This window comes from Triticum dicoccoides, chromosome 1B, assembly GCF_002162155.2.
Source record: "Triticum dicoccoides isolate Atlit2015 ecotype Zavitan chromosome 1B, WEW_v2.0, whole genome shotgun sequence".
NCBI classification, from domain to species: domain Eukaryota; kingdom Viridiplantae; phylum Streptophyta; class Magnoliopsida; order Poales; family Poaceae; genus Triticum; species Triticum dicoccoides.
Window position 1 is genome coordinate 692,314,861 of NC_041381.1, and position 23,027 is coordinate 692,337,887.

General features: G+C 47.7%; 4 protein-coding genes across 4 annotated transcripts; 2 read left to right on the forward strand and 2 right to left on the reverse strand.

The window, feature by feature from the left end:
- Positions 1-1,256: 1,256 nt before the first annotated feature.
- Positions 1,257-7,957, forward strand: LOC119350968. The gene is made up of 4 exons (XM_037618557.1): positions 1,257-1,417; positions 6,464-6,695; positions 7,217-7,407; positions 7,497-7,957. Exons 1-4 carry the CDS (start codon positions 1,257-1,259, stop codon positions 7,666-7,668), a joined length of 756 nt encoding a protein of 251 aa, XP_037474454.1. The 3' UTR covers positions 7,669-7,957.
- A 2,679-nt stretch (positions 7,958-10,636) lies between these two features.
- LOC119313026 lies at positions 10,637-11,431 on the reverse strand. Its single transcript, XM_037588844.1, has 3 exons — positions 11,306-11,431; positions 11,085-11,184; positions 10,637-10,978 (listed from the first exon to the last, which is right to left on the reverse strand). Exons 1-3 carry the CDS (start codon positions 11,310-11,312, stop codon positions 10,879-10,881), a joined length of 207 nt encoding a protein of 68 aa, XP_037444741.1. The 5' UTR covers positions 11,313-11,431; the 3' UTR covers positions 10,637-10,878.
- Positions 11,432-14,367: 2,936 nt separating this feature from the next.
- LOC119350969 (mitogen-activated protein kinase kinase kinase 7-like) lies at positions 14,368-16,753 on the forward strand. The gene is made up of 2 exons (XM_037618558.1): positions 14,368-16,495; positions 16,575-16,753. The coding sequence occupies exons 1-2, from the start codon at positions 14,425-14,427 to the stop codon at positions 16,751-16,753; spliced, it is 2,250 nt and encodes a 749-aa protein (XP_037474455.1). The 5' UTR covers positions 14,368-14,424.
- A 465-nt stretch (positions 16,754-17,218) lies between these two features.
- On the reverse strand, positions 17,219-22,380 carry LOC119349752 (mitochondrial adenine nucleotide transporter ADNT1-like). Its single transcript, XM_037617836.1, has 8 exons — positions 22,051-22,380; positions 20,288-20,336; positions 19,568-19,731; positions 19,308-19,345; positions 18,423-18,535; positions 18,181-18,294; positions 17,747-18,085; positions 17,219-17,643 (listed from the first exon to the last, which is right to left on the reverse strand). The coding sequence occupies exons 1-8, from the start codon at positions 22,215-22,217 to the stop codon at positions 17,563-17,565; spliced, it is 1,065 nt and encodes a 354-aa protein (XP_037473733.1). The 5' UTR covers positions 22,218-22,380; the 3' UTR covers positions 17,219-17,562.
- Between the last annotated feature and the right edge of the window lie 647 nt (positions 22,381-23,027).

Consider the following 23,027-nt stretch of genomic DNA (forward strand, 5'->3'; position numbering starts at 1 on the left):
TTCATGGCACGAACCGGGACTAAAGGTCTAACCCTTTAGTCCCGGTTGGTGCCACGAAACGGTACTAATGGGCATCGCACCCTTTAGTCCCGGTTCGTGGCATCAACCGGGACTAAAAGGTCCAGACGAACCGGGACAAATGGCCCACGTGGCCCGGCCGGCCCCCTGGGCTCACGAACCGGGACTAATGCCCCCATTAGTCCCGGTTCTGGATTGAACCGGGACTAATGGGCTAACCCGGCCTGGACCAAAGCCCTCTTTTCTACTAGTGTAGAGCCAATGACCAAAGTTACTTTAATTGAATCAAAAATATGTTTTAGAGCAGCTCTAGTAATATTGGACCATGCCTTTACCCTCATCGGGGGTTATTATAAGACTATAAAGGATTCTACCCAAGTGACGTAGAAAACTTTTGGAAAAAGCACGGGGATTAAGTTGCATGTTTCCATTTCCCGGTGTTCCTCTAGGCAAAGTTGCCATTTCAGTTACAATTGATTCAGTTCAAGAAACGGGGAAAATGCTACATGAATGATATAAAACATACACCTGATGCGTGTAATTCACAAGAAGTGCTATGTAATACAAAAAATTAATCTTATCAATTCTATTGAATAAAAACTGCACTTTCCAGTGTTGTTGCATCGTTGATCCATCTAATTAAACTTATCTACTAGAACCCAGCATGCTAGGTTCTACCAGATTATATACATGAAACAGTTGTGAGATGCTTAGAAACATTATGTATTAGCGTCCTGTTTTTTAGATAACAAAACTTATTGCACAGAAATAAAACACAAAGGAAAAAATGACGATCAAGTACATAGCCCTGCAAAATCTGTTTGCAGAATCCTAAAAAATGGAACAATTGAAGCAGCACAAAGTAATCTACAAGAAGATATGGAAACACGTAACGACCATACTCTGCATTTACATTTTACTCTGAACTTCAAGTTTTCTCATGCGGTGGGTGCCAGGATGTCAGCGTAGGAGACCAAAACAAAGATGGTGGCTGCTCCCCAGGATGAATTCTTAGGTTCAATTAGTACGAGGACTCGGCACATGGTAAACAAAACAGATGCGTGTGGTGTAGCAATGTTGGGGCAATCCGCACCTAAAAAATGGGCGGAGACTGAGAGCACACTGGGCGGAGATGTATGGTCGGAGTCCCCAGTCCCCGCCGAGCCAGCTGCGTCGATGGCGCGATCCAACCAAGAAGCTGCCGCGCCGGGCAGGGGAAGGCTGATGCCATGGCACAGATGGCCGCGGCCGCCGACACCGATAGGAGCAGAGTACGGCCCACCCCACGGGACCCGCTGCAGAGGATGCCGACGGGAACTGCAACCTCGTCGACATCACCTCCAGCTCGAACGGAATCCCCTGCGGCGCTCGAGGTCGGGAGGGAGACGGAAGATCAGGAGTGAGGAACGAGTAGGAGGAGGACTGGAGGAGGCGGTGGCGGCTGGAGGGCCCGGCGGCTGCTGACGGTGGTGGAACGAGGAGAGAGAGGCGGCGGGGGAGATCTGTGGGGGATACGTAGACTTTTCCCTTTTTTAGACGACTTTTCCCTTTTTCTTAGTACGGATACGGAGTACTTATCTTCCTTTTTGTCCGTCGTTTCAGCAGATAAAGACGCGTTTTAAGCATAAAAAAACAACAACCACCAGACGTATACCGTCTTAGCGAGGAGTTACGGGGCTAATTGGAGGTGGAACTGAACTCATTGTACCAATAACAACCGAGAGTTGTCAATCCTTGGTCGTTACTGACCTAATCTCTAGTAGTGGTTGTTGCTTGTGAGGTGGAGGTGGAGGTTGGGGAGGGGTGGTCGTTGTTGACACCCTGGCTCCCTGTGCTCCTGTTCCTTCTCCTTCTCCTTCTCTTTTGCACTGGTCGCCTCAAGCTTGAGCAGCAGTTCTTCGAGCCTTGTCAGCTGATTCTTGATCCCGGTGACCTCGATGTGAATCCCCTCCACACTTCAGAGTGGATGGCTTCCACTCTCTCATCCAGCTGGTTGACGTCCAGCTTGAGGGACGCAACCTCTGCCGCATCGGCCTTGTCTTCCCCCTTAGACTTCACCATCTGGATCTGAGATGTGGCTCCGGAATTTTACTCCAAGGACCAGCCTTGTAACCCTCGCTCAATCGCAAATCCCTTCCGCCCGGAGCTCCGCGCCGCCGCTCGTGCACCAACTGGTCTGGGTCATGGGATTTTACCACCGGGAGAGATGTCTCACCGGCAACCGCACCTCGACTGACATTTTGCACTCGAACTGTCTACCGCCGCCACCGCGCCGCCAAGGACCGTCTGCTACTGATACCAATTGTCAGATCCCGGAGGAGATCGATAAAACTAGCTACCAAATCGAGAGGAACAAGCAGTAGATGAACTCCCGATGTGGAGACCCCTTTTATGAATACGAGACCAAGATGAAGTCGAGATGTCGAGGTCTGAGAAACGGGGCGACCCTCCTGACCTAGTGGATCGCTCAAGGCCAGCTCCACTGGCCCAAAAAAAAGTTCAAGGCCGACCCAGGTGGCCCATTGGCCTTGAAAGTTTGGGTCGGGTCAGTAGCCCATCGGGCCAACCTGGCCATTCCCATCGTGATACACGCTACACGACATTATGCCACAGTCCACAGTAATTTGTAATCCCAGAAACCATATAAAACTTGAACCATTTTTGTCGGGCACTGTGGCGGACCGTACTACTTACACCTAGTGTTTATTGAGAACAAGAAACTGATGATGCTACCTTTCTGCCCTCGTTTCGGCCCAACGTAGTAGGTCTGCCTCTAGTGTGGATTACCTGAGTATGCATTTAATGACAATTTTTCTAGATATATAGGAAATTACCCGTGCAGTGCAACAGGGATAGACGGTTAAAATGTTGTCATAGCGGCTAAACTGACATATTGTGGAAGAAACCACTGCCATAGGACTCTCTCTCTCTCTCTCTCTCTCTCTCTCTCTCTCTCTCTCTCTCTCTATTCCTCCCGTGAAAATATTTCTCCCCCATGAAAATCTCTCGCTTTTCTAGTTATGGACAATGGCAGCCATTACACTGAGTTGTTGACATGCAGATCGCACAAGCTAGAGATGGATGTCAGTAAAGAAAATGCTACAGATGGATGCATAGTTGTATACACGAATACAAGAACTAAGTAGTGCACGTTGAAGATAAACTAGTTATCATTCAAATGACATGTCAGTAAAAAATTGCTACTCCAAGAACATAAAAAAGAAGAATTAATTCGCAATCTGAGAAAGATACATATGCACACGTAATAACCGGTTGAGGGCCAAAAGTTATGATTTGAACTACGGGAGGTGCTCCACGAAGAAAATGTTGGGCGTTAATGGTCCAACAGCCCACAACGGCAAGGAGAAAGACATTGTTTTACGATGACCAAGCAACAACAGCCCACAACAGCCCACCTCTCCGATTACTTCACTCATTCTCAATATGGTTTTACGATGACCAAGTATACTTTTTGGCAAAAAAAAAAGAGAAAGACATTGCTGATGAGGTAATCGGAGAGGTAAGGAGAACATCTCAAAAATCTTCAAACTGTAGGCATGAAAGGAGAGGGAGAGGCATAAAATATGAGATTCTCACGCTGAAGTGAAGGTATCACTCCGCTGCGGGGTGAGACGGGAGAGAGAGGTAGAGGGAAGGAGCCTGCGAGGTAAAAAAATTAGAATCAAATATGGTTGGAGGCAGACGGGATTGAACAATGAGTCACGATTTTTTGGGGGTAGATTTTTTGATCGGTGACCTGCATGAATTGATTGCTTATTGCATTTTTTTTGATCCTCTAATCATTGGCTTTACCTAATAGAACTCGTAATGGACTCCGGCTATTCTGAGGGAAACTTCGGAGGGAACTAGCTAACTCATAATGTACTTGGTGTGAACCAGCTACATAATAGAACTCGTAATGGGCACCAGACTTGCCCTCCAATGGATCCTCGCTAAGGGAATTAGATTGTACTCATTCCAAATACCAGACACTAATGTGCCCAGTTCATATTTTGTATTTGTTTTTGGTTTCGTGGGAAATCAATATCTACGGAGGTCAAAATAAGTTGCTGATTTAACACAATTTTTTTTGGCACAAGAAACACTGAAAGACTCGAGGGAGATCGAGACGAGCAGCCAGGGGGGCACACGGCCAGGTGGCACAACCAAGGGGTAAGCCGAGCCCCCTGCCTATATGAGGCCCCTACTTACCGCCTTGAGCTGATTCCACCACCATAAATCCATATAAATACTGACCTATCCGTCGTTCCTCCAGAATAATTTTATCGCCGCCGCAAGCCACTGTTCCACGAAGAGGTCTTTTTTGGAGCTCCGTCGGAGGGGAACGCCATTGTCGGAGTATTCTTCATCAACGTTGTTGCCTCCATGATGATGTGTGAGTAGTTCTATCAAGACCTATGGGTCCGTAGTACTAGCTAGATGACTCTCTCTCTCTCTCTCTCTCTCTCTCTCTCTCTCTCTCTCTCTCTCTCTCACACACACACACACACACACACACACACACACACATCATTGGGCTTTCTCACATCATTGGGGTCAATTCGATGTAATCGGCGATGTGTTTGTTGGGACATGATGAATTATCACTTTAAGATCAGATTATTCATTGAAATCAGTTGAATCTTTTGAGCTTTTATTTGTTGTCTAATTAAATAGCTTCGCATGCTCTTCAATCTATATATCTTCTTTGGCCAAGTTCGGTGGGTTTTTGTTCAGAGGGAGTGGTACTTTCTAGTGGGTTTAATCTTGTGGTGATCTAGCCCATGTGGTTGGTCTAGCACTCCAGCCGCCGCCTAGGCCTTGCCGGATGCCCGCCTTAGACTACACCAGCGTCCACTCCAGAGTCATCCGCCGCCAGGTATCCTCTGCTCCCGGCGACGTTGTCCATGGCGGACACCACACCCGGCAAGTTTTTGGCCAAATGTCAATGAGATTTTCTTTATGTTATCGTTGTTTACTTTCAAGCAAGCACAATGGTTGCATACTTGATGATGGAGGATGAGTTGTTGTGGCGATGCTTGGTTGGCTAGAAGTGTAGACTTTGTAGGCCTGGAGCAAGATGGCACGATATTTTGCAAAAATGTGCATTCTTGGTTTATGAGCAAAAACAGCTCGTGTCCTACAACTTCACATGATTCATGAGTGCAATGTGAAATCGCTAACCCATCAGTGGTACACCATCTCAAACTGCTTATGAAGTATTGCAGTGCGATCGCATAGATGGAAAGTGGGTGACCACCGGGATCGTCAGACATCGAGATCATAAGTTATCTTCTAGTTGCTCGCATGTTGGTCAATTTATTTATTTATTCGAGAAAAAATTTCGATCTATTCATCAACTATCAAGGTAGTACAAAGAACATGGAAGTAACGATTACATCCAGGTCCACCGACCACCTAGCGATGACTACAAGTATTGGAGCGAGCGGAAGGCGCCCGTCATTGCCCTGCCTCACAGTAGACAGTCGGAAAGTCGTCGTGTTAAGGCCCAATAGGACCAGCGCACTAGAACATCAATCGCCGCCGATGAAGAGAAGCATGGATTAGAAGGATCTAACATGTAGACACACGAACAAAGACTGAATCCAAGTGGATCCACCGAAGACAAACACCGACCGAATCTCGCAAGAACCATCGGAAACACATCTCCACATGCCCTTCGATGGTGCTAAACGCGCCGCCAAAACAGGGGAGGCGGGGAGAACCTTTTTCCATCTTCAGAAAGTCGCCGCCTTCTCGTCTTCCCGAGTAGGACACAAACCATAAACGAACACAAGAAAACACCTAAAAATGGAGCAAGGGCCCTCCCTCGGCAAGGACTGAGATCCACCTCGTCTCCATGGCCTTAAGGCCGCAAAAGGCGAGGTAGATCGGCGGCAGCACCAACGGGAGGCGAGCAAATCCAAGTCTCCCTCACGAGAATCAGAGGCGGAGGGGTACGTTGGTCAATCTATTAGTTCACTCAATGTCATAACTTGGTGTTCATATTATTATATAGCCCGGACGCGCCATCGTGCTATACCAAACAACGGAGTGGTGGGCCATTCATATAATGCATTGTTGGATGAAGTTTAAGGGGCACAATGTCTGGTTGAATAACACTTTGTCGTAGGATCCCTTATTTCGGGCGTAATATTTAGTTTGAAGTATGGATGAGCAACACTTGGCTCAAGGGGCACTAGAATATTTGCGTGTTATTCATGGATTATTTTTGTGCTATTTTTCATGGTTATTTTGAGTGCTTCGGAGATAGACAAATACATAAGCGGACGTATTGGGTGGCCGACTCTTGTATGTTGTGTCATATAAACGTATCCGGACGCTTATGTAGATAATTTAGTGTGTCCGATTAAGATACGATGATTCTTTTTTCTTGTCAAGGCAGCAAACCGATCACAATCCCAATTCACGGATGACAAGACAGAGAGACGGCCGTGGCGGGCCTATATACAACGGAGAGCGACAGACGAAGAAGAAGCGGATCGATCGAGTCGGCGAGAGCGATGGCGGCGCTCCGGCACGCGGCGAGGCGTGCGCTCCAGCAGGGAGGAGCGCAGGTGAGGCCTTCGGTCGTGGCGGAGGGACCTCGGCGGCTCTTGCTAAACGGCGCTTCCCCTGGCCGCCGGCGCATGTCCACCTCCTCCATCAGTGGCAAGGTACTTCTTTTCTCCTACGTACCTTCGATCCCTCTCCCTCCCAGATCCGGCGGGTTTGCCGTCGGAGGCCTCCGACGGTACGGCTGCCCTCTCAAGCAGTAGCAGCGCTGCCGGCGTGGGGACCAGATTAGGGTTGTTGCCGATTCGTCCCCAAAAATCTTTGACAAATCTTGGGACCTGACGACTTGGGCCAAAGAAATTAAATAAAAAATCTTCGATTGCCGGCGATCAGGAGTCACTTGCAGCCATTGATTGATTGCTCTTGAGATCCGGCGATCGATTGCCGGCGGTGATTAAGACCTCAACCTTGTGTGAGAAGTTAAGAATGATGATAGCATTTTGCAAGTTATAAGGCCATGTATAAACATATGTTGATTAGTTCTGAGGACAAGGATATATAAATCGATATTGTAATGTCAAATTTTCTTTCAGCAAACCACTAATATATGACAGACACAATTCTGTGAAGGAAACTATGCTAATTAATATTAATTTAATCATGTTGTGTATTTTGTGGCCAGCCAACATCTAGTGCCGAGCTGGAATTGCTGGAAATGCGATTCAAGAAGACGAAGGAAGAGTTGTTTGATTTGCTCGTAGCAGTGAAAAGGGCAGAACTTTACCCACAGTTGTCCTGGGAAGACATCCAAACTCATCGGCTCATCACTCACCTTGCTGCTCAAGTGGAGCCTAGGCCTCACGACCCCAATTGGTATAAATCTGAAACCTATCATATATAACTATGCTCTGTTTTCGCCTTTTCTTCGTCTGAGAGCCTTTTCTGCTCTTGTCACCCCGCAGGCGCATGTTTCGACGAACAAGAAGACTCAACGATTTTAACACTATAACTGTTCCTCTGGGATATTTTGGTCTGTTCGCCTACTGCGTGGCAACTAACATGAGAGAAGATGGCGCTACAAGCAAGAATAGTGAAGCCAATTTCGTCTCCGAGCCAGAGAACGATATGAACTAGCTTTATATCACAAGTCTAGATAGTCTATGATATGAACTACCCCCTCAGTTCCTAAATAAGTGTCGTTTCAAATATGAACTAGCTTTGTATTACAAGTCTAGAAAGTCTCCTGAGCGTATGTAATTAATTAGTAATATGACATCTAGTTGTAGTTGTAGGATTTGCTGGATGCTGGCAACGGTAATGGTTTTTTAATCAGCCTGAAGTTGGAGTGGTTGTGCAAGTCCTTTTAAATTAACTATTATGTGACGAAAGAGAAACAGAAAATCAAGCGATATCTTTATGTTTATTTCTTGTGAGCAGAAAACTTCAGGATGGTCCCTCTTGAGTCTATATTATCATGCATGTTTATATGGAAACATGTGAGCTTTGTTCAGATGTTGAAACATTCTAAAATTTGATTTTCTCTGCTTGTTGTATCATCCTATATCCCTTATGGTATCTTAGTTATGACCTGGAATAAAACTTTTCCATCACACGAACATATGAACTCCAAAATTTATCTTATGTGTAACTGGCTATCCATCAAGTATCATCGAATTCCAGCAGCAGCTCAACCATGCCAGGCAGGCAATTGCGGTGACTCCATCTTCGTGTGAGAACTCTGGTGCCTTCCATAGCCAGATGAACATATTTTGCGAGCAGGTATCCTTTACGCACTTCTCTGGAGTGATGTTGCTTGGGATGAAACATCACAACCACACATAACTTTCAACAAAGATATAACTTCCAAAATGAAACCCAGCTGAAATAAAGAATTCTGCCATCTTTTGGGCAATAGGAGTCTTTCAAAACCCTTGACTTACCAGGTTCAACAAACACAGGAACCACAAGAACATACTCCCTATGGGACGGAGGGAGTATATAGGTTTTAGGGGAAAAAAAACTAAAACAAAACACCACCACTACGCATGTATATTTCCTTCAGAAGTGCATCAAGATAGCTATGAAGTAGAGGGTGTTAGCTTCACTTCATATTTTGTCGACGCTGGAGTGCTCCACACACCCCAAAGCTACATAATTTGAACTCATATCGAAAGTACAGACTTCACATACAACATCACTGCTTCCTTTTCTGAAAATACATAAATGGTAACAACAACAACTTCAGTCCCAAACAACTTGGGGTAGTCTAGAGTTGAAACCCATATGAAATCGAAACGTCATGGTTCCGCCACGTGGATATCTAAATAGATAAATGGTAAGCTAAAGGGTAAAATCACATGAACATAGCTCTAAGCATAAGTTACTTACACCGTCAAAGATGACCGGGATTTGAACAATTGCTAACAAAAGTACAGATTTCGCATACAGCACCACTGCTTCCTTTATATTGGACAAAAAGGGTAATGGTACCCAGAACAGCTAGAGGACTAAACTAAAGGGACAATTACGCAAACTAGGGACACCCCTTGAACTAGAACATGCAACAATGATAGTAGTACAGTTGAAACTGGAAATGACTCATGCGCAATGCCCTTTCAGAAAATTGATTCACAACCAATTGGAGACAATAGAACATGAAACACCTCCGGCCATCCAATATATTTACAGTCATTTTGCTGTAGTGATGTTGTCGGTCCAGAATTAAGTTTCGAGTGTACTCGCTCGATACAGCGGGAACGGCATCAAGTCAGTTTCTCAAGTTCTTAACAATGCATGTATGCATTAAGCAATCGGCAGAACTTGGTGAACTTGCATTTTTTTTACTGAAGTACAAATTGGAGCATATTTCAAATTTGAGTCACACAGTACAACAAGTAGAAATATTTTGGCAAAGATAAAGCAGGATGTCCCAGTAAACCTACAAAGGAAAGAAAATGTTGAATGATAGTATTATACAAGCAAAGTAACAATTTATAAAAGGAACATTAAGCAAATTTGTACCTTCACATGGTTCTCTCTCTCCCCACTAAGTTGTGCAGGACTTCACATGTGCAGGTGGTGACTGGTGACACTGAAAAAATGTTGGGATAACACAAACTAGTTCTAGCTCCCACCAACTGATTACACAACAGATATATGTGACTGGAACACAAATACCTTGACAATGAATTAGATTGCAGAGCAGAGAACATACAGAGAAGCAGTGAAATAAAAATCCAAACCTAGAGAACGGAACTATGTAACTCATATAACAGATATATGTTTTCTAAAAAATCAGATATTGTTCCAACAGCAGTGAGCATGACAGACCATATGGTGTGCACCAGAACCTAGCTTAACTCAATTGTGATGCGGAGAAAAAATTGATGAAGTTCTAAAGGAGTGCAGCTTCATAGTAGTAAATAATGTAGCCAGTACCAGATTCAGCCAAGGACCTGGTAGGCTGCTAAGTCCATCTCCCAGTCAAGTTGCAGAGTTTAAAACACAGACGCATATGTTACACATGAGCACAGTCCCAGTAGCCTCTATTCTCAAAGCATAAGCAAAAATATGCAGCAATGGGATATGCTCAACATCTTCAGCGGTCTGAGACTGTCTATCTAACAATGATCAACATTGTAGCATCATTTATTTATAGTATGACAATAGCAATACAATAGCATTACAGACAGCCAAAACAGAGTAGAACCGGGTCCAGGACTGTATTACAGCCATCTCCATTTCCCCAATTTCCCAGTGGTTGGTTTACGATCCAGAGTGCAGTTTTCATTAAAATCACAATCTAACTGATATAGTATCATATAAAAGGATTCAACAAGTTAGCAAAACAACAACAAAGTGTGGCAGCAAAACAACGTAGAGTAGTGAGCGAGACAAGACCCACAGAACCAACCGGAACAATAGCAACATGATAGCATTAGAACCGGATTCGGGACTGCATTACAGCCATTCCCATTTCCCCAATCTCACACCGGTCGGTTCAGGGCCTATAGAGTACAGCTTACCATGATCGCAATCTTGGTCCAGACTACCAAGATTCCACAAGCTAGCAAGGCCAGAACAAAAGAGAGGCGGTAAGAAATAACATAAGAGTGAACACTGCTGCTTATTATTATTATCATGGCGAGTTGAGGATTTCATCAGAGTACAACAAACTCACGCAATAAAGATTTGCAGCCAACGACAGTTTTAACCAAGCATACACGATTAAGGCACAAGGATCCGCAGATGCTGCGGGCAAACAGGGTACAAACGCATGGCAATGGTCGTGGCGCCGGCGTCCCATCCCGGTGGCGGGGACGGGATCCGGCGGCGCCTCTCCTGCTACTTCTTGCCGTCCTTGCCCTTGGCGTCGGTGGAGGTGCTGCTCCCGGAGGCCTGCGCCGCCTTCTTGGCGTTCTTCTCCTCCAGCGCCTTCTTGTCCCTGAAGAAGATCGGCGTCAGGTGAGGCCAAGATTGGATCGATTCGACCGGCGGGGGCGCGGCGGATTGGATCCGATCGGGAAAAAAGGAAAGATAAGGAAACGAACCTCTCGCGGCGCTGCTCCGGGGTGAGGCCGTCGCCGCCGTTCTTGGAGTTGGGCTTCCGCGCCGCGGCGCGCTCGCGGTCGCGCTCCCTCTGGCTGCCCCGTGCCCGCCCGCAGAGGAAGAAAGTCAAGGAGGAAACAGATCGAGCATGACGAACAAGGAATATAGCAATAGCAAACACTAATTCACAGATCCAAATTGTGATGGAAGATGGGGAGGATATGAGTCATCTTCTTGCTTGATTCCCTTCCGCCGGCGGCGACTCTCTTCTACCTCTCCTCTGTCTCTCCCTTTCTTCCTGCTTTTGATTCCTTCCCTTCACGCGGATTGGGTTGTAGACCACCGCGGGAGAGAGGCAGGCAGTCCAGGAGCAAGCGGTAGTAGCTGGGCCTGGGCCTGGGCAACACACGCGGCCCAGCAGGCAGGAGCATGGGCCCGGGAGGAGGCTGAAGTATTTTTACACGAAATCACTAGTTTTGGCAACGTTGGTATCCTATTGGTTCGCGGGCTGCCTGCTTCCCTCTTCTTTGCATCCGCACCCTCCTCATCCGATGTCGCCGATGTACCTCTCCGACCGCCACCCAGGCATCGTAGGATATCCACAGCCCCCAGCAACGCGCCTACCTGCCTTGGGTACGTCGTTGTCCACCCAGGATCCCTCCGCAGCCAGGTACCTTCCCTCCCTCGGCCGACGACGTCCATGGCAAACACCAGACCCGACAGGTGTCGGTCAAATGCCATTCAACTCTTTTGTTGGACTTCTCATTGTGTTTCCAAAGTAATTTGGCGGCGTACTCGGTGATGGAGGGTGAGTTTCTATGCTATGTGTGGTTGGTCACATTTTCAGACTTGTAGGCAGGAACTCAAGGGGCTCGCTCTTTTGGCAACGTGTGCATGCTTCGTTTCATGAACAAAAAAAATTCGCACCCTGCAACATGCACGTCATTCATGAACGCAATGTGAAGTCTATATCGCGTCGATGGTACACCATCTACAACTCCTCATGAAGTTTTACCTGCGATTCACTGAGTAGACACAATGTGCCCATGGGGCTCGTCAACCATGGAGATCGTAATTTTTCCTTCATGTTGCTCTATATGTTGGTTAATTCATTCATTCACTCAATGTTGCTCTATACATTGTATAGCCTGCTCACGCTGCAGTGGTGTGATGTACTACAGGACCAAGGGCGGACCATTCACGCACATACAGTGTTGGATGAAGCTCAAGTGGCAGTATGTGTGGGACGACATGTGACAGCCCTGACTCCATTGTCGTTGAATTTGGAATCGAGGAATTTGAAAAACTTGTTGAACATCCAATTATCTCAGATGTAATATTTATATTTGAACGATTTTTGCATGTTATTTATGGATGAATTGTGTTATTTTTTATAATTGTCGGATCAGTGTGGCTATCAAATCAGGCTTAAAAGATTTCCTCTTATTTTCCTCCCCAAACTCTCCCCTCCGGGCTTCACTGGCGAGCCCGTGGATTCACCTTCCCTCTGCATGTCGCTTTGGCGAACGGTGGCGGGGTGGGGAATCGCGGTGACTTTGCTCCGGTTAGTAGTTTAGGTTAGGGTTTTTTAGTCCTCACAAATCCGGCATTTCGGGTGGATGGTAGCGCTTCTTCTTCGAGTTTGTCTTTCGGGCTACGATCCTCCTTGAGTTCGTCTGTCTGGACGTAGTCCACGGAGCTCTGACATAGATTCCTGACGTCTCCTTAGGAGAGTGAGGTTAGGGTTTCTCGTCGTGTAGCGAGATTTGGTGTCAGGTGCTTCAGATCTATGCAAGTCTCCAGGGCGCTAGTCCTTAGGGGCACATTTACGAAGACTTCTCGGCTCATTCTGGCGGCAGTAGTGGTTGTTCGGTGATCTTGGAATCTCAATGTAAATTTTGTTATGTTTGAGATGCTTTGTACTCCCTTCGATCCATACTACTTGTTTTAGATTTGTCTAGATATGGATGTATCTAACATGTCTAGGTACATCTGTATCTAGACAAATCTAAGACCGGAGTATCATATTATAATAGATTTGTTCCTTTTCGAAGAAAAAAAAGCATGGCTTCCAATCGAAGGATCTTGTTGGTCTCGAGATTTTATGGGTTTCACTCTAGCCTACCCTAAGTTGTTTGAGACTAAAGACTTTGTTGTTGTTGTTGTTGTTGTTGTTGTTGTTGTTGTTGTTGTTGTTCCAATCGAAGGATCTTCTTTTAGAAGAAAAGAAAATACACACACACACACACACACAAAATAACCGAACTAATAAATAAAAATATAAGCAAAACAGAGAGAAAGAAAATGGGAAGGGGAAGGCTTGGTCACACCTGGTAATGGCTTCGGCCCGTTAAGGAATCGACTCACCAAATATGTAGTCAATATATTTAACACAACCCAAACACAAAGAACAAACGAAAAAAAATGAATGCGGCTAGGTCTCATTCAACTGAGACTAAACCAAATATTGACATAACATGTATGATAAAAGACAAATAACTGATTTTTTTACACAGGGCTCAATACAAAGATCTGACGAATATAATATCGACTATGACATAACCAAATCTCTGTCGACTGGGATTTGGCAAGACTGAAAAAGAATAACAGAATGAGTCGTAAAGCAAGATCATTGACACACAACACAGACTGACACAAAATAAAAAAATTCAGATACACACAACTGAATTAATAAAATAGCAAAGACGTTTTATATACTTCCTTCGTAGTGAGAAATTCACTTTGGCTCATAGGTGTAGATGCACTCATTGTCTAAATACACACTTTAAAAAGTTAAAAAAATCGAGAAAAATCCCGCGTGTATATCCGGATATTATATGTTTGTGTACAAAGTTTCGGTGAAAAAGGGATTTTGTTTTGTGGCTTGTGTAAAAAGGACATTTTTTTATGCTTGATTATAACTATTCAGTAGACATTTTTTTAATTTTTTTATACATGCCACAGAAAATGTTCTTACTTTGTGAAATTTTGTTCGCAAACATAGAATGTCCGGATGTACACAAGAAATTATTATTCGGAGTTTTTTAACATGTTGAAATGTGTTTTTTATATATATTTCATAATAGGTGTATCTACACCTGTGAGCCTGTGAGCCAAAACACCACTCTTGTTGAACTACAAGAGCGTTTAGATCACTCCTCCTAGAGGCAGTGTACTTATTAAGAAAAAGTATCCAGGTTAAAATCCACCGTGCGGGAGAGATGAAAAAACAAGGATGCATGCATGCATGGCTGCATTGGTATCCGTCCACTAGCCTCACCCATCTCTCTTCTCGCTCAACCAGCGATCGAGCGAGCGAGGCCCCAAATTCAGGATCCGTACATGGAGCAGCTCCGGCAGGTGGGCGAGGCCCTCGGCGGCATCGCCGCGCTCATGGCGTTCCACCACGAGCTCCGCGTCAACCCGCGCCAGTGCCGCCTCCTCGCCGACGCCTGCGAGCTGGCCTTCGACGCCGTCGCCGCCGAGGTGCGCGCCTGCCTCCGCTTCGACGACCGCCTCGCCGGCCGGTGGAAGCCGCTCGAGTCCCCGCTGCGCGAGCTCTGCCGCGCCGTCCGCGACGCCGAGCACTACATCCGCCTCTGCTTCGGGGACCTGCACGCCGGCGGCGGCAGCTGGTGGGCGCGCGCGGCCGCGCTCACGCACGGCGTCGAGTCCGTCGAGCTGCACCTCCACGGCCTCCTCTGGTGCGTTGCCGTCGTGCTCGAGGCGGTCGAGGTCGTTGCCGAGGCCACCGCGGCGCTCAACCCCGATGAGCTGGCGCGGCGGCGCGTGCTCTTCGCCCGGGACTACGACAAGGACCTCCTCGATCCGGCGCTGTTCCGGCGGAGCAGGGTGGGCAGGGCGTACCTGGCCACGCAGGAGCTCGCCGCCCGGATGGACACGGCGTGGGCGGAGGACAGGTGGCTCCTCTCGCAGCTGCTCGACGAGATGAGATCCAGGCCGTTGTCGCGGCAGGAGCACCGGATCGTCGACCTCCTGGCCGCGCCGCGCGGGGAGCCGCACCCGGCGTCCGCGCTCCTCCTCGGCGACTTCCACATGCGGCGGCGCCTCGGGGGCAGCCTGAAGGAGGTGCAGTGGATGGGGGAGGCCTTCGCCGTGAAGCACTACGTCGGGGTGGACGCCGACGACGCCGCGGTCGGCGCCGAGGCGGCACTGCTCACGTCGGTGGCGCACCCGAACGTGGCGCACTGCCGGTACCGCTTCCGCGACGAGGAGAAGCGGGAGGCGTACCTCGTCATGGACCAGATCATGAGCAAGGACCTCGGGAGCTTCTTCAAGGAGGCGAGCAGCAGTGCCAAGCGGCCGCGCGCGCAGCTCCCGCTCGTCGTCGTCGTCGACGCCATGCTGCAGATCGCGCGCGGCATGGAGCACCTCCACTCCAAGAAGATCTACCACGGCGAGCTCAACCCGTCCAACGTGCTCGTCAAGACGCGTGGCGGCGCCCCCGACGCGTACCTGGTCGTCAAGGTCGCCGGGTTCGCCGGCGACCCCGCCGCAGCCGCCGTGGTCAGCCCCGGCCGGAAGGCGTCGCACGCCGCCGCCGCCGGCGCAAACGCAAACGCCAATGCCAGTGGGCAAAATGGCAGCGTCAACCCCTGCATCTGGTACGCGCCGGAGGTGCTGGAGAACGACGAGCCCGGGCAGGCGGCGGCGAGGCGTACGGAGAAGGCGGACGTGTACAGCTTCGGCATGATCAGCTTCGAGCTGCTGACCGGCAAGATCCCGTTCGAGGACAACCACCTGCAGGGCGACAACATGAGCAAGAACATCCGCGCCGGCGAGAGGCCGCTGTTCCCGTTCCAGGCGCCCAAGTACCTCACCGGCCTCACCAGGCGCTGCTGGCACGGCGACCCGGCGCAGCGGCCGGCCTTCAGCACCATCTGCCGCGTCCTCCGCTACGTCAAGCGGTTCCTCGTCATGAACCCGGAGCAGCACGGCGGCCAGGCGGACGCGTCGACGTCGACGCCAGCGCCGCCGCCGACGCCGACACCGGCGGTGGACTACCTGGACATCGAGGCGCTGCTGCAGAAGAAGCTCCCGGCGTGGCAGCGGCGGCAGGGGGACGCGGCGGCGCCGCGCGTGGCCGACGTGCCGTTCGAGATGTACGCGTACAGGGTGTTGGAGAGGGAGAGGGGCAAGGCGGCGGTCCTGCACATCGGCAGGGGCTCCGACTCCGGCAGCGAGGCCAACTCGCTGTGCGGCGACGAGGGCGTGCACAGCAGCGCGACGGTGCCGGACGTCGTAGTCGAGACGGTCCCGACGTCGAGCCCGCGCGCCAAGACGTGGGCACGGTCGCCGTCCTCCAAGAGCAGCGGCAGCGGCAGCAGCAGGTTGGCGCCGTCGGTGTCCTCGCCGCGCAAGCCGGCCGGCAGGGTCGCCGCGGCCAAAGCAGGCAAGTGTCTGTAGCTGCGTTCCTCCTTGGAGCTCGCCGTTGAGCATGATGATAACGGCGTGCGTGCGTCTCTATGCAGGGTCGCCGCAGAAGTCGAGGTCGATAGGGGTGGTCCGGCAAGCGGCGCCGCCGCAGCAGGTCGGAGCCCTACGACGGACGCCGAGGATAATGTCCGACGGGCAGCTGCAGGCCGCCGTGATCCCACAATCCCGGCGGCGCGTGGCCGGGGGTCACGCTTCAGACTCCGAGCTAGGCTAGAAACGAAAATGCAAGCTTGTATTTTCTGATGATACTGCTCAGTAGGGAGCGAAGATGCAACTTAGCCAGAAGTAGAATTTTCATAAATAAATTTAGTTATGTGGAATATCAGTACTAATCCCTCCGCCCCATAATATAAGAGTCGCATCCCATAACTAATCCCTCCGTCCCATAATATAAGAGCGTAACTACTCCTCCATCCCATAATACAAGACCGTTTTCACACTAGTGGGACGGAGAGAATACTGATTAACTCAGTGGCTGCATGTAAACAAATGGGTCTTATGTCACCAATTGCAAAGAAATAGACTAGGAAATGCAAATGCATGTTCAGATATAGCAGTATTGATGTCAAGAGTTTTCTTCAGACACATATCAATACATCAGCACTCAGCAGCAACACTCAGCAAATGAGATATGCCAGTCACAAAAAAGATACTACTAGATGTGATGCGACAAAGAGTGTGAGAAAAGAAGAGAATCATGAAAATCAACTATTAGCAGCACACAGCATGCAGCTTATGTTTCAATCAATCTCAATACAAGGTTCCTCACTGAATAAGACTTCATGAGTCAGGCAAATGCTTTTAAATGCTTTACAGCCAACTTATTACTTTCCGAAGCGAGAGCAATTAGGGTTCCGGAGCCAGTAGTAGGATATATCGACAAGGGCTGAGAGGGCCTTATGCTGAATGGAGCCTCGGGTCCTATATTGTCCTTCTACTCGCCCTGCCTAACAACAAAAAAAGGGAACTCCAACACCTACAAAAATAGAAGTTGATAACACGGACAGCGCTAGGTCCGATTCTTCAGTCTATCCTCATCTCTACTCCTAGAACATCCTTCACGGCCTCGTACGTCACAAACGCGATGGCGATGGAAGGCACCACCTGAAGAGCCATAATACAGGGGGAGCAGTAGATTAGATAAGAACAATATCAAGATATATCCAGCAAGCTTACAGACGTTTGTGTTTTCCATGAGAAACATTACCTTGACCGAGTTGGGCACAAGACCCTTGTACAGAGCACCAAATCCTTCGTGGCGAACAGTTTTCCTGAATGCATCAATCATACCATTGTACTGGAGTGCCTCTTTGCCTTCTCCAGTAACAATAGAAGCAGCGTGACTCCAGCCGACCATCTGCATCCTTCTCCTCACAACATCAAGAGGGTATGCCACAGTCTGGCCTATGGTTCCAGCCACAGCTCCGCATCCAAGCCTTGTTACTACGTGCAGCTCATTGTCCTTTGCAAGATCGAATGCATTTGACCGGAGGAGCCAGTCCTTCAGAGACTCGTACACAGCAAAGTTAAGGCCAACATAAGGGACCTGCAAGAAGAAGAAAACAAAGCATTGAGTGGTAAGCGCCCATCAGCAAGACACATCACACAAATAGATAACAGTACTAGGTAAGAGGAACCTACAACTCCAATCACTGATGGAAGCCAGCCTCTATATAAAGCACGGAAGCCTTCTTCACGGTACACAGTGCCCAATGCATGAAACATACCACGGTACTGGTAGGGAGACTTCTCTGTCTGCACAAGTGATATTATTCTCCATTAAAATAGCATATGGAATGAAATTTAAGCATGTAATAACTTGTATTCAACTATTGACGTTCACAGTATCATGATGACAGAAAGCAATGAAATCTAGACGGTACCTGAACAGTAATCCTACCCCTAACCATATCCATGGGATAAGTAGCAGACATGGCTATGATACCAGCTGTGGCTCCAGCTCCAAGGCGCAAGATTGGACTAAGCTGAGCATTCTCTGTTCACAATAATTAACATGTGACCAAGTGTTAAATCCACAGGACTTCCAGCAATTTATATCAATATGTATGACAACAATTCCTAAAAATGTATGAAAAGACAGTCAAACATGAATTCTTTAAGTAGTTGACTTGAGCAAAATCAGTCTGATATGTATGACAGATCTCAAACTATATGTAACCACTAACAGAGGGGTATTCAACCCGGGGACTTTTTTGTTCCACATTATCCTATCGATTATAAATTAATAAAAATACAATTTCAGGTTCAATTTGGTGAGCAGCAACCTTTATAATGCTTAGGCCTCAAGCAGTGACCAAAGTTGGATTAAAGCAACATGTGATTAAGGCATAAATGCCATATAGGTCAAGAAACGCATGTTATGATAAAATAAACACTACTAGGACAAACAATTCATGCAGAAATGATACTTCCATTTCCTGCATCTAATTATTTTTAAGCAACAAAGACAATATAGTGGTTCGACCCAGATTCAATGAATTGCCTGTAAGATTAGATTAAACAATAAGAACCTAAACAATTTCACGACTCCTAGTTCATGATAGACTGGCCGTCAGTGCCATGAGGTGGAGAATCGGAGCACACCAATTAAATTTCTCTTTTAATTATTTCCATCAAATGGCAAAGCAAATACAGCAGCCATTGTAGACATGACTAAACACTAGAATAATGTGCGGTATAACATGAGGCATGTTTTCACTTCTAAAGAAACGAAGATGTCAAATAAAGGAAAAGGGAAAATGGCATACCATCCCCAGTCTGTTGCCGGTAAAGATACAAAATACCCCTGTAAAAATGGTACAGAAGGAAATAACATATCAAATAGAGCTTACATGAAAACAAGAACATGTCAATACATGGTAATAAAGAAATGCTCCTAACCAATTTCAGGTCAAAACTGTCTCATCGTGCAACAGAGATAAGTTCTGCAAATTGCAAACTACAAATAACTAGGTGGTGGAACGCAAGTGGTTATGTAAGGCAAGAGTAATTGCAACCAAGAACCCACCTTGATGCTTGCTCATAGCTGAAGAATTTCACAGCAGAATTTGGGACAATCCTGGCACAGTTAGTTCCATTGCCCTTAAACAGTCCACGAAGACCTTCGGTTCTCCATATATACTTAAGCCCTTGAACGGTACCATTGTACTTGATACTGTGAGGATTTTGAACCTGCAAGGAAGATAATATAAGAAAAGGTCCAATATAGCGAATTTAACGAAACATTGACTTTTCAATTTTAGTAACAGAAGTACTGGGATCCAGTAACAAGTGTGACCCGACTACTATTAGCATTATTTCCTCATGATGATTCAGAACTGAAAATGTGAGCAATTAGTGTGCACTGAAAGAGGTTTGCTTTGAGTGGCCACCACAAATTAGACATGGTTCTATGATTGCAACAAATGTTAATAACTAGCCATAAGACAAAACATGGTTTTAATTATAATAGACAGAACAACCTGGGCAACATTGATATGGTGGATATGTATATTGCATCACATCAATGTTGGCTGATATCAATAATAGAAGAAACCTTTGAAATAATCAAAAAATATAATATTGCTATTAATTTAGTCATGCTGGTCTTTATAAAAAAAATCGTCATGCTGATGTCTTACTACATGGTAAACAGAACAACCTGGGCAAAGAAAAAAACATCAATTCATCATTCAATCAGCATGAACAATAACATGCCATAAGATAAAAGCAAAATGATGATATACACCTGAAGCAGGATCTTCAATCGCTCAAGCGGAGCAACAGCAGTCCTCGATCTGTGCAAAACAACAAAATAAACAAAACTCGTAAGCATACACACCTACCATATCAATGATATGCAGTAATCAGTAAGTATTTTTTTAAAGATCAAATGATTGTGCATAACATAATCACTTAAATATCTTTAACCTTTCATGTGAGTTTCAAGTATGCAATGTTCTTAATGGACAGCACAGCAGCAGAAGAATACTAATTCCAGCTTTGACTTCAGTGAACTATAACAAATCACTTAAATATCTTGTAACCTTCCATGTGTGTTTCAAGTATGTTTGCAAAATTCTTAATGGCCAGCGCAGCAACAGAAGAAGAATTCTAGCTTTGACTTCAGCGAACTACAACAACATTTTATAGCTAGAGTACTAACCAAGGAAGACAAGATCAACTGGCCATAGTCTTGTACCCAACAAATATATACTATAACATCACATCATGTAACCACAGATAGGCAATTGGGGGCTTGGCTTTACATTCATAACATTATGGAGAATCACATGCTTGCAAGTGCACCACTGATTAACACATCGAATTAAGAATGCACCAGTGATAAACAATAAATCCAGATTCTTAAAGCCTGTGGTTAATGGATACTTTTCTGTGTTTGTTGGAGGGGAGTGTAGTTAGCTACTTGTTCTCAAGTATGCAATGTTTCCAAGTGGCTAAAAAGCAAAGCAAAAGGCAAAGACAGTTTTGACTCCAGCAACTATAACAACGTTTGATAGCTAGAGTCCCAACCAAGGAAGACAAGATCAACTAGCCATAGTCCTGTACCAACCAAATATATAGTATTACATCAAGTAGGCACTTAGATGCTCAGCTTTAGATAATGGGATTTCATGACATCATGAAGAACCACATACTGAAGAAGGTGCCAATAAAGAATGCACCAATAATTGACACCTCAAATAAAGAATGCACCAGTAATTAAGATCCAGATCATAAAGCCTGGTGAATCGACTTATTTGGGAGGTTTAGCTACTGTCAGACCAAACTTGGCTATAAAATGTCCAGCCCCAAAGTGGCTCCAATTAGAGGAGCTCATTGCGCAGAATATTAGAGATAGCAACTTAATAACAATGAAAGCCAGCAACATGCAAATTTGACATTTGAATTGACGGTAACAGGATGAGGAGAAATGCTAATATGACCTCATAAAGTGTTTTTACCTCAGACTCATCACTCATGGTCTTATCACTAGGGTTTAAGCGTCAGCAAACTGATCCAGACAAAACAATTAGCATTAGTCAAAATGCTCGACAGCGGAATCTGCCTGACGTACTACAGATCACGAAGCGGTCGTGTGTGCACAGGGAAATGGTATAGATCACAGACGAAATTAATCAATCAGATGCGAATTTTAATCGAGACCAACAACTCTACCAACCGAGATCTGAGCGGCGGGCGGCAAGGGTTTAAGCGTCCCGAATCCCAGCAGCACAGATCGCCCTCGCGCCCACCTAAATACTACATGCATCGACTCACATGCCAGGCGAATCACGCGCATACCAATCGCGTCCACCTGGAAACCTCAATTGGCCCGGGAAACACGGGCCAAACACCAATCTAATTACAGAAAGAAATCGCAACGAAATTGCGCCGAATCTGGGAGCGGGCGCCCGCCGCGAGAGACGCCGCGGAGGGCAGCGAATCGGACGCCGGGAGGGAGGGAGGGAAGAAGGGGAGAAGGGAAAGGGAGGAGGGAGGGGGACTCACAGGCCCCCGGCGACGCCTCCGGCGAAGAGGGACTTGCAGACGGTGAGGACCTGGTGGCCGGGGCCCTTGACGCCCTCGCGCGCGAGCTTGGCCTCCTCGGCCAGGTTGACGATGGTGTTGACGGCCGTGTCGCCCCTGCTCTTCCCCACCACGTCCTCCGATGCCATCTCCTCTCCCGCGCCCGCCCTCCCCTCTCGCCCTCCCGGATCGCGCGCGCGACGACGACCTCCCCTCGCCGCGCCGATCAGGAGGCAAGCGCCCTGGCCTGGGGTTTTGCGGCGGCGGCGGCGGCGGCGGCGCGAGGAGGGAGCGCGTGCGTGGGCGTGGGCGTGCGGTGGGGAGAGGCGCTGGTGGCTGGCTCCCTCCCTCTATTAACCCATTCCCGGCGTCTCGTTGCGCTATTAGCGCCGTTGCTGTTACGTGCACCCGAGTGACCACCAGCTCACGTCCCACTGCGTGTGGGACCGGGTTGTGGAAGGGTCCCACGTGTCATGCAGCAAACGTCTAACCTTGCGTGTGCGTGCTGCGTTTCTGGGTGGCTCGCTGGTTTGTGGGAGGTGGCGGGCGGGGCGATCCCCGCCGTCCATGCTTATCCCCCGAAAGCGTCGGCCTCGGGATCAGCGACCGGGGCCCAGCTGTCGGCCACCGTGAGGGAATACTGTATTGGCGAGACAGATCATCAGCAGGGGGGAAAAGAGAGGGGGGAACGGGTTAACGGAAACCTAGATCCGTCGCGATGGGGGGAGGCTGCTGCGGCGGCTTTTTCCCGCGGCCTGCTGCTGCTGGGCTCCGATCCCATCGCGCATGTCCATCTGGTGGCCCTCTGCGCACTTTTTTTCCCTCAAAAAAAAAAACGTACTCGTAGAATTTCGATTACGATTTTTTTTCCGGGCTGGTCATTTCGACCTTGCTTTGCTTGGGTCGGAAGGCACGGGCGTTTGGTGCCCGATCATTCATTCATTCATCGCACGCTTTTT

Coding starts and splice junctions, on each gene's coding strand:
- LOC119350968 (XM_037618557.1), top strand. CDS start 1,257: ATGGCCGCGGCCGCCGACACCGATAGGAGCAGAGTACGGCCCACCCCA. Junction 1,418..6,463: donor AGGGAGACGGAAGATCAGGA/GTGAGGAACGAG, acceptor ATGACAAGACAG/AGAGACGGCCGTGGCGGGCC. Junction 7,408..7,496: donor AGGCCTCACGACCCCAATTG/GTATAAATCTGA, acceptor GTCACCCCGCAG/GCGCATGTTTCGACGAACAA.
- LOC119349752 (XM_037617836.1), bottom strand. CDS start 22,217: ATGGCATCGGAGGACGTGGTGGGGAAGAGCAGGGGCGACACGGCCGTC. Junction 20,337..22,050: donor GGAGGCGTCGCCGGGGGCCT/GTGAGTCCCCCT, acceptor TGTTTTGCACAG/ATCGAGGACTGCTGTTGCTC. Junction 17,644..17,746: donor TTGTGCCCAACTCGGTCAAG/GTAATGTTTCTC, acceptor ATGGCTCTTCAG/GTGGTGCCTTCCATCGCCAT.
- LOC119350969 (XM_037618558.1), top strand. CDS start 14,425: ATGGAGCAGCTCCGGCAGGTGGGCGAGGCCCTCGGCGGCATCGCCGCG. Junction 16,496..16,574: donor GGTCGCCGCGGCCAAAGCAG/GCAAGTGTCTGT, acceptor GTCTCTATGCAG/GGTCGCCGCAGAAGTCGAGG.
- LOC119313026 (XM_037588844.1), bottom strand. Junction 10,979..11,084: donor CCGGAGCAGCGCCGCGAGAG/GTTCGTTTCCTT, acceptor GATCTTCTTCAG/GGACAAGAAGGCGCTGGAGG.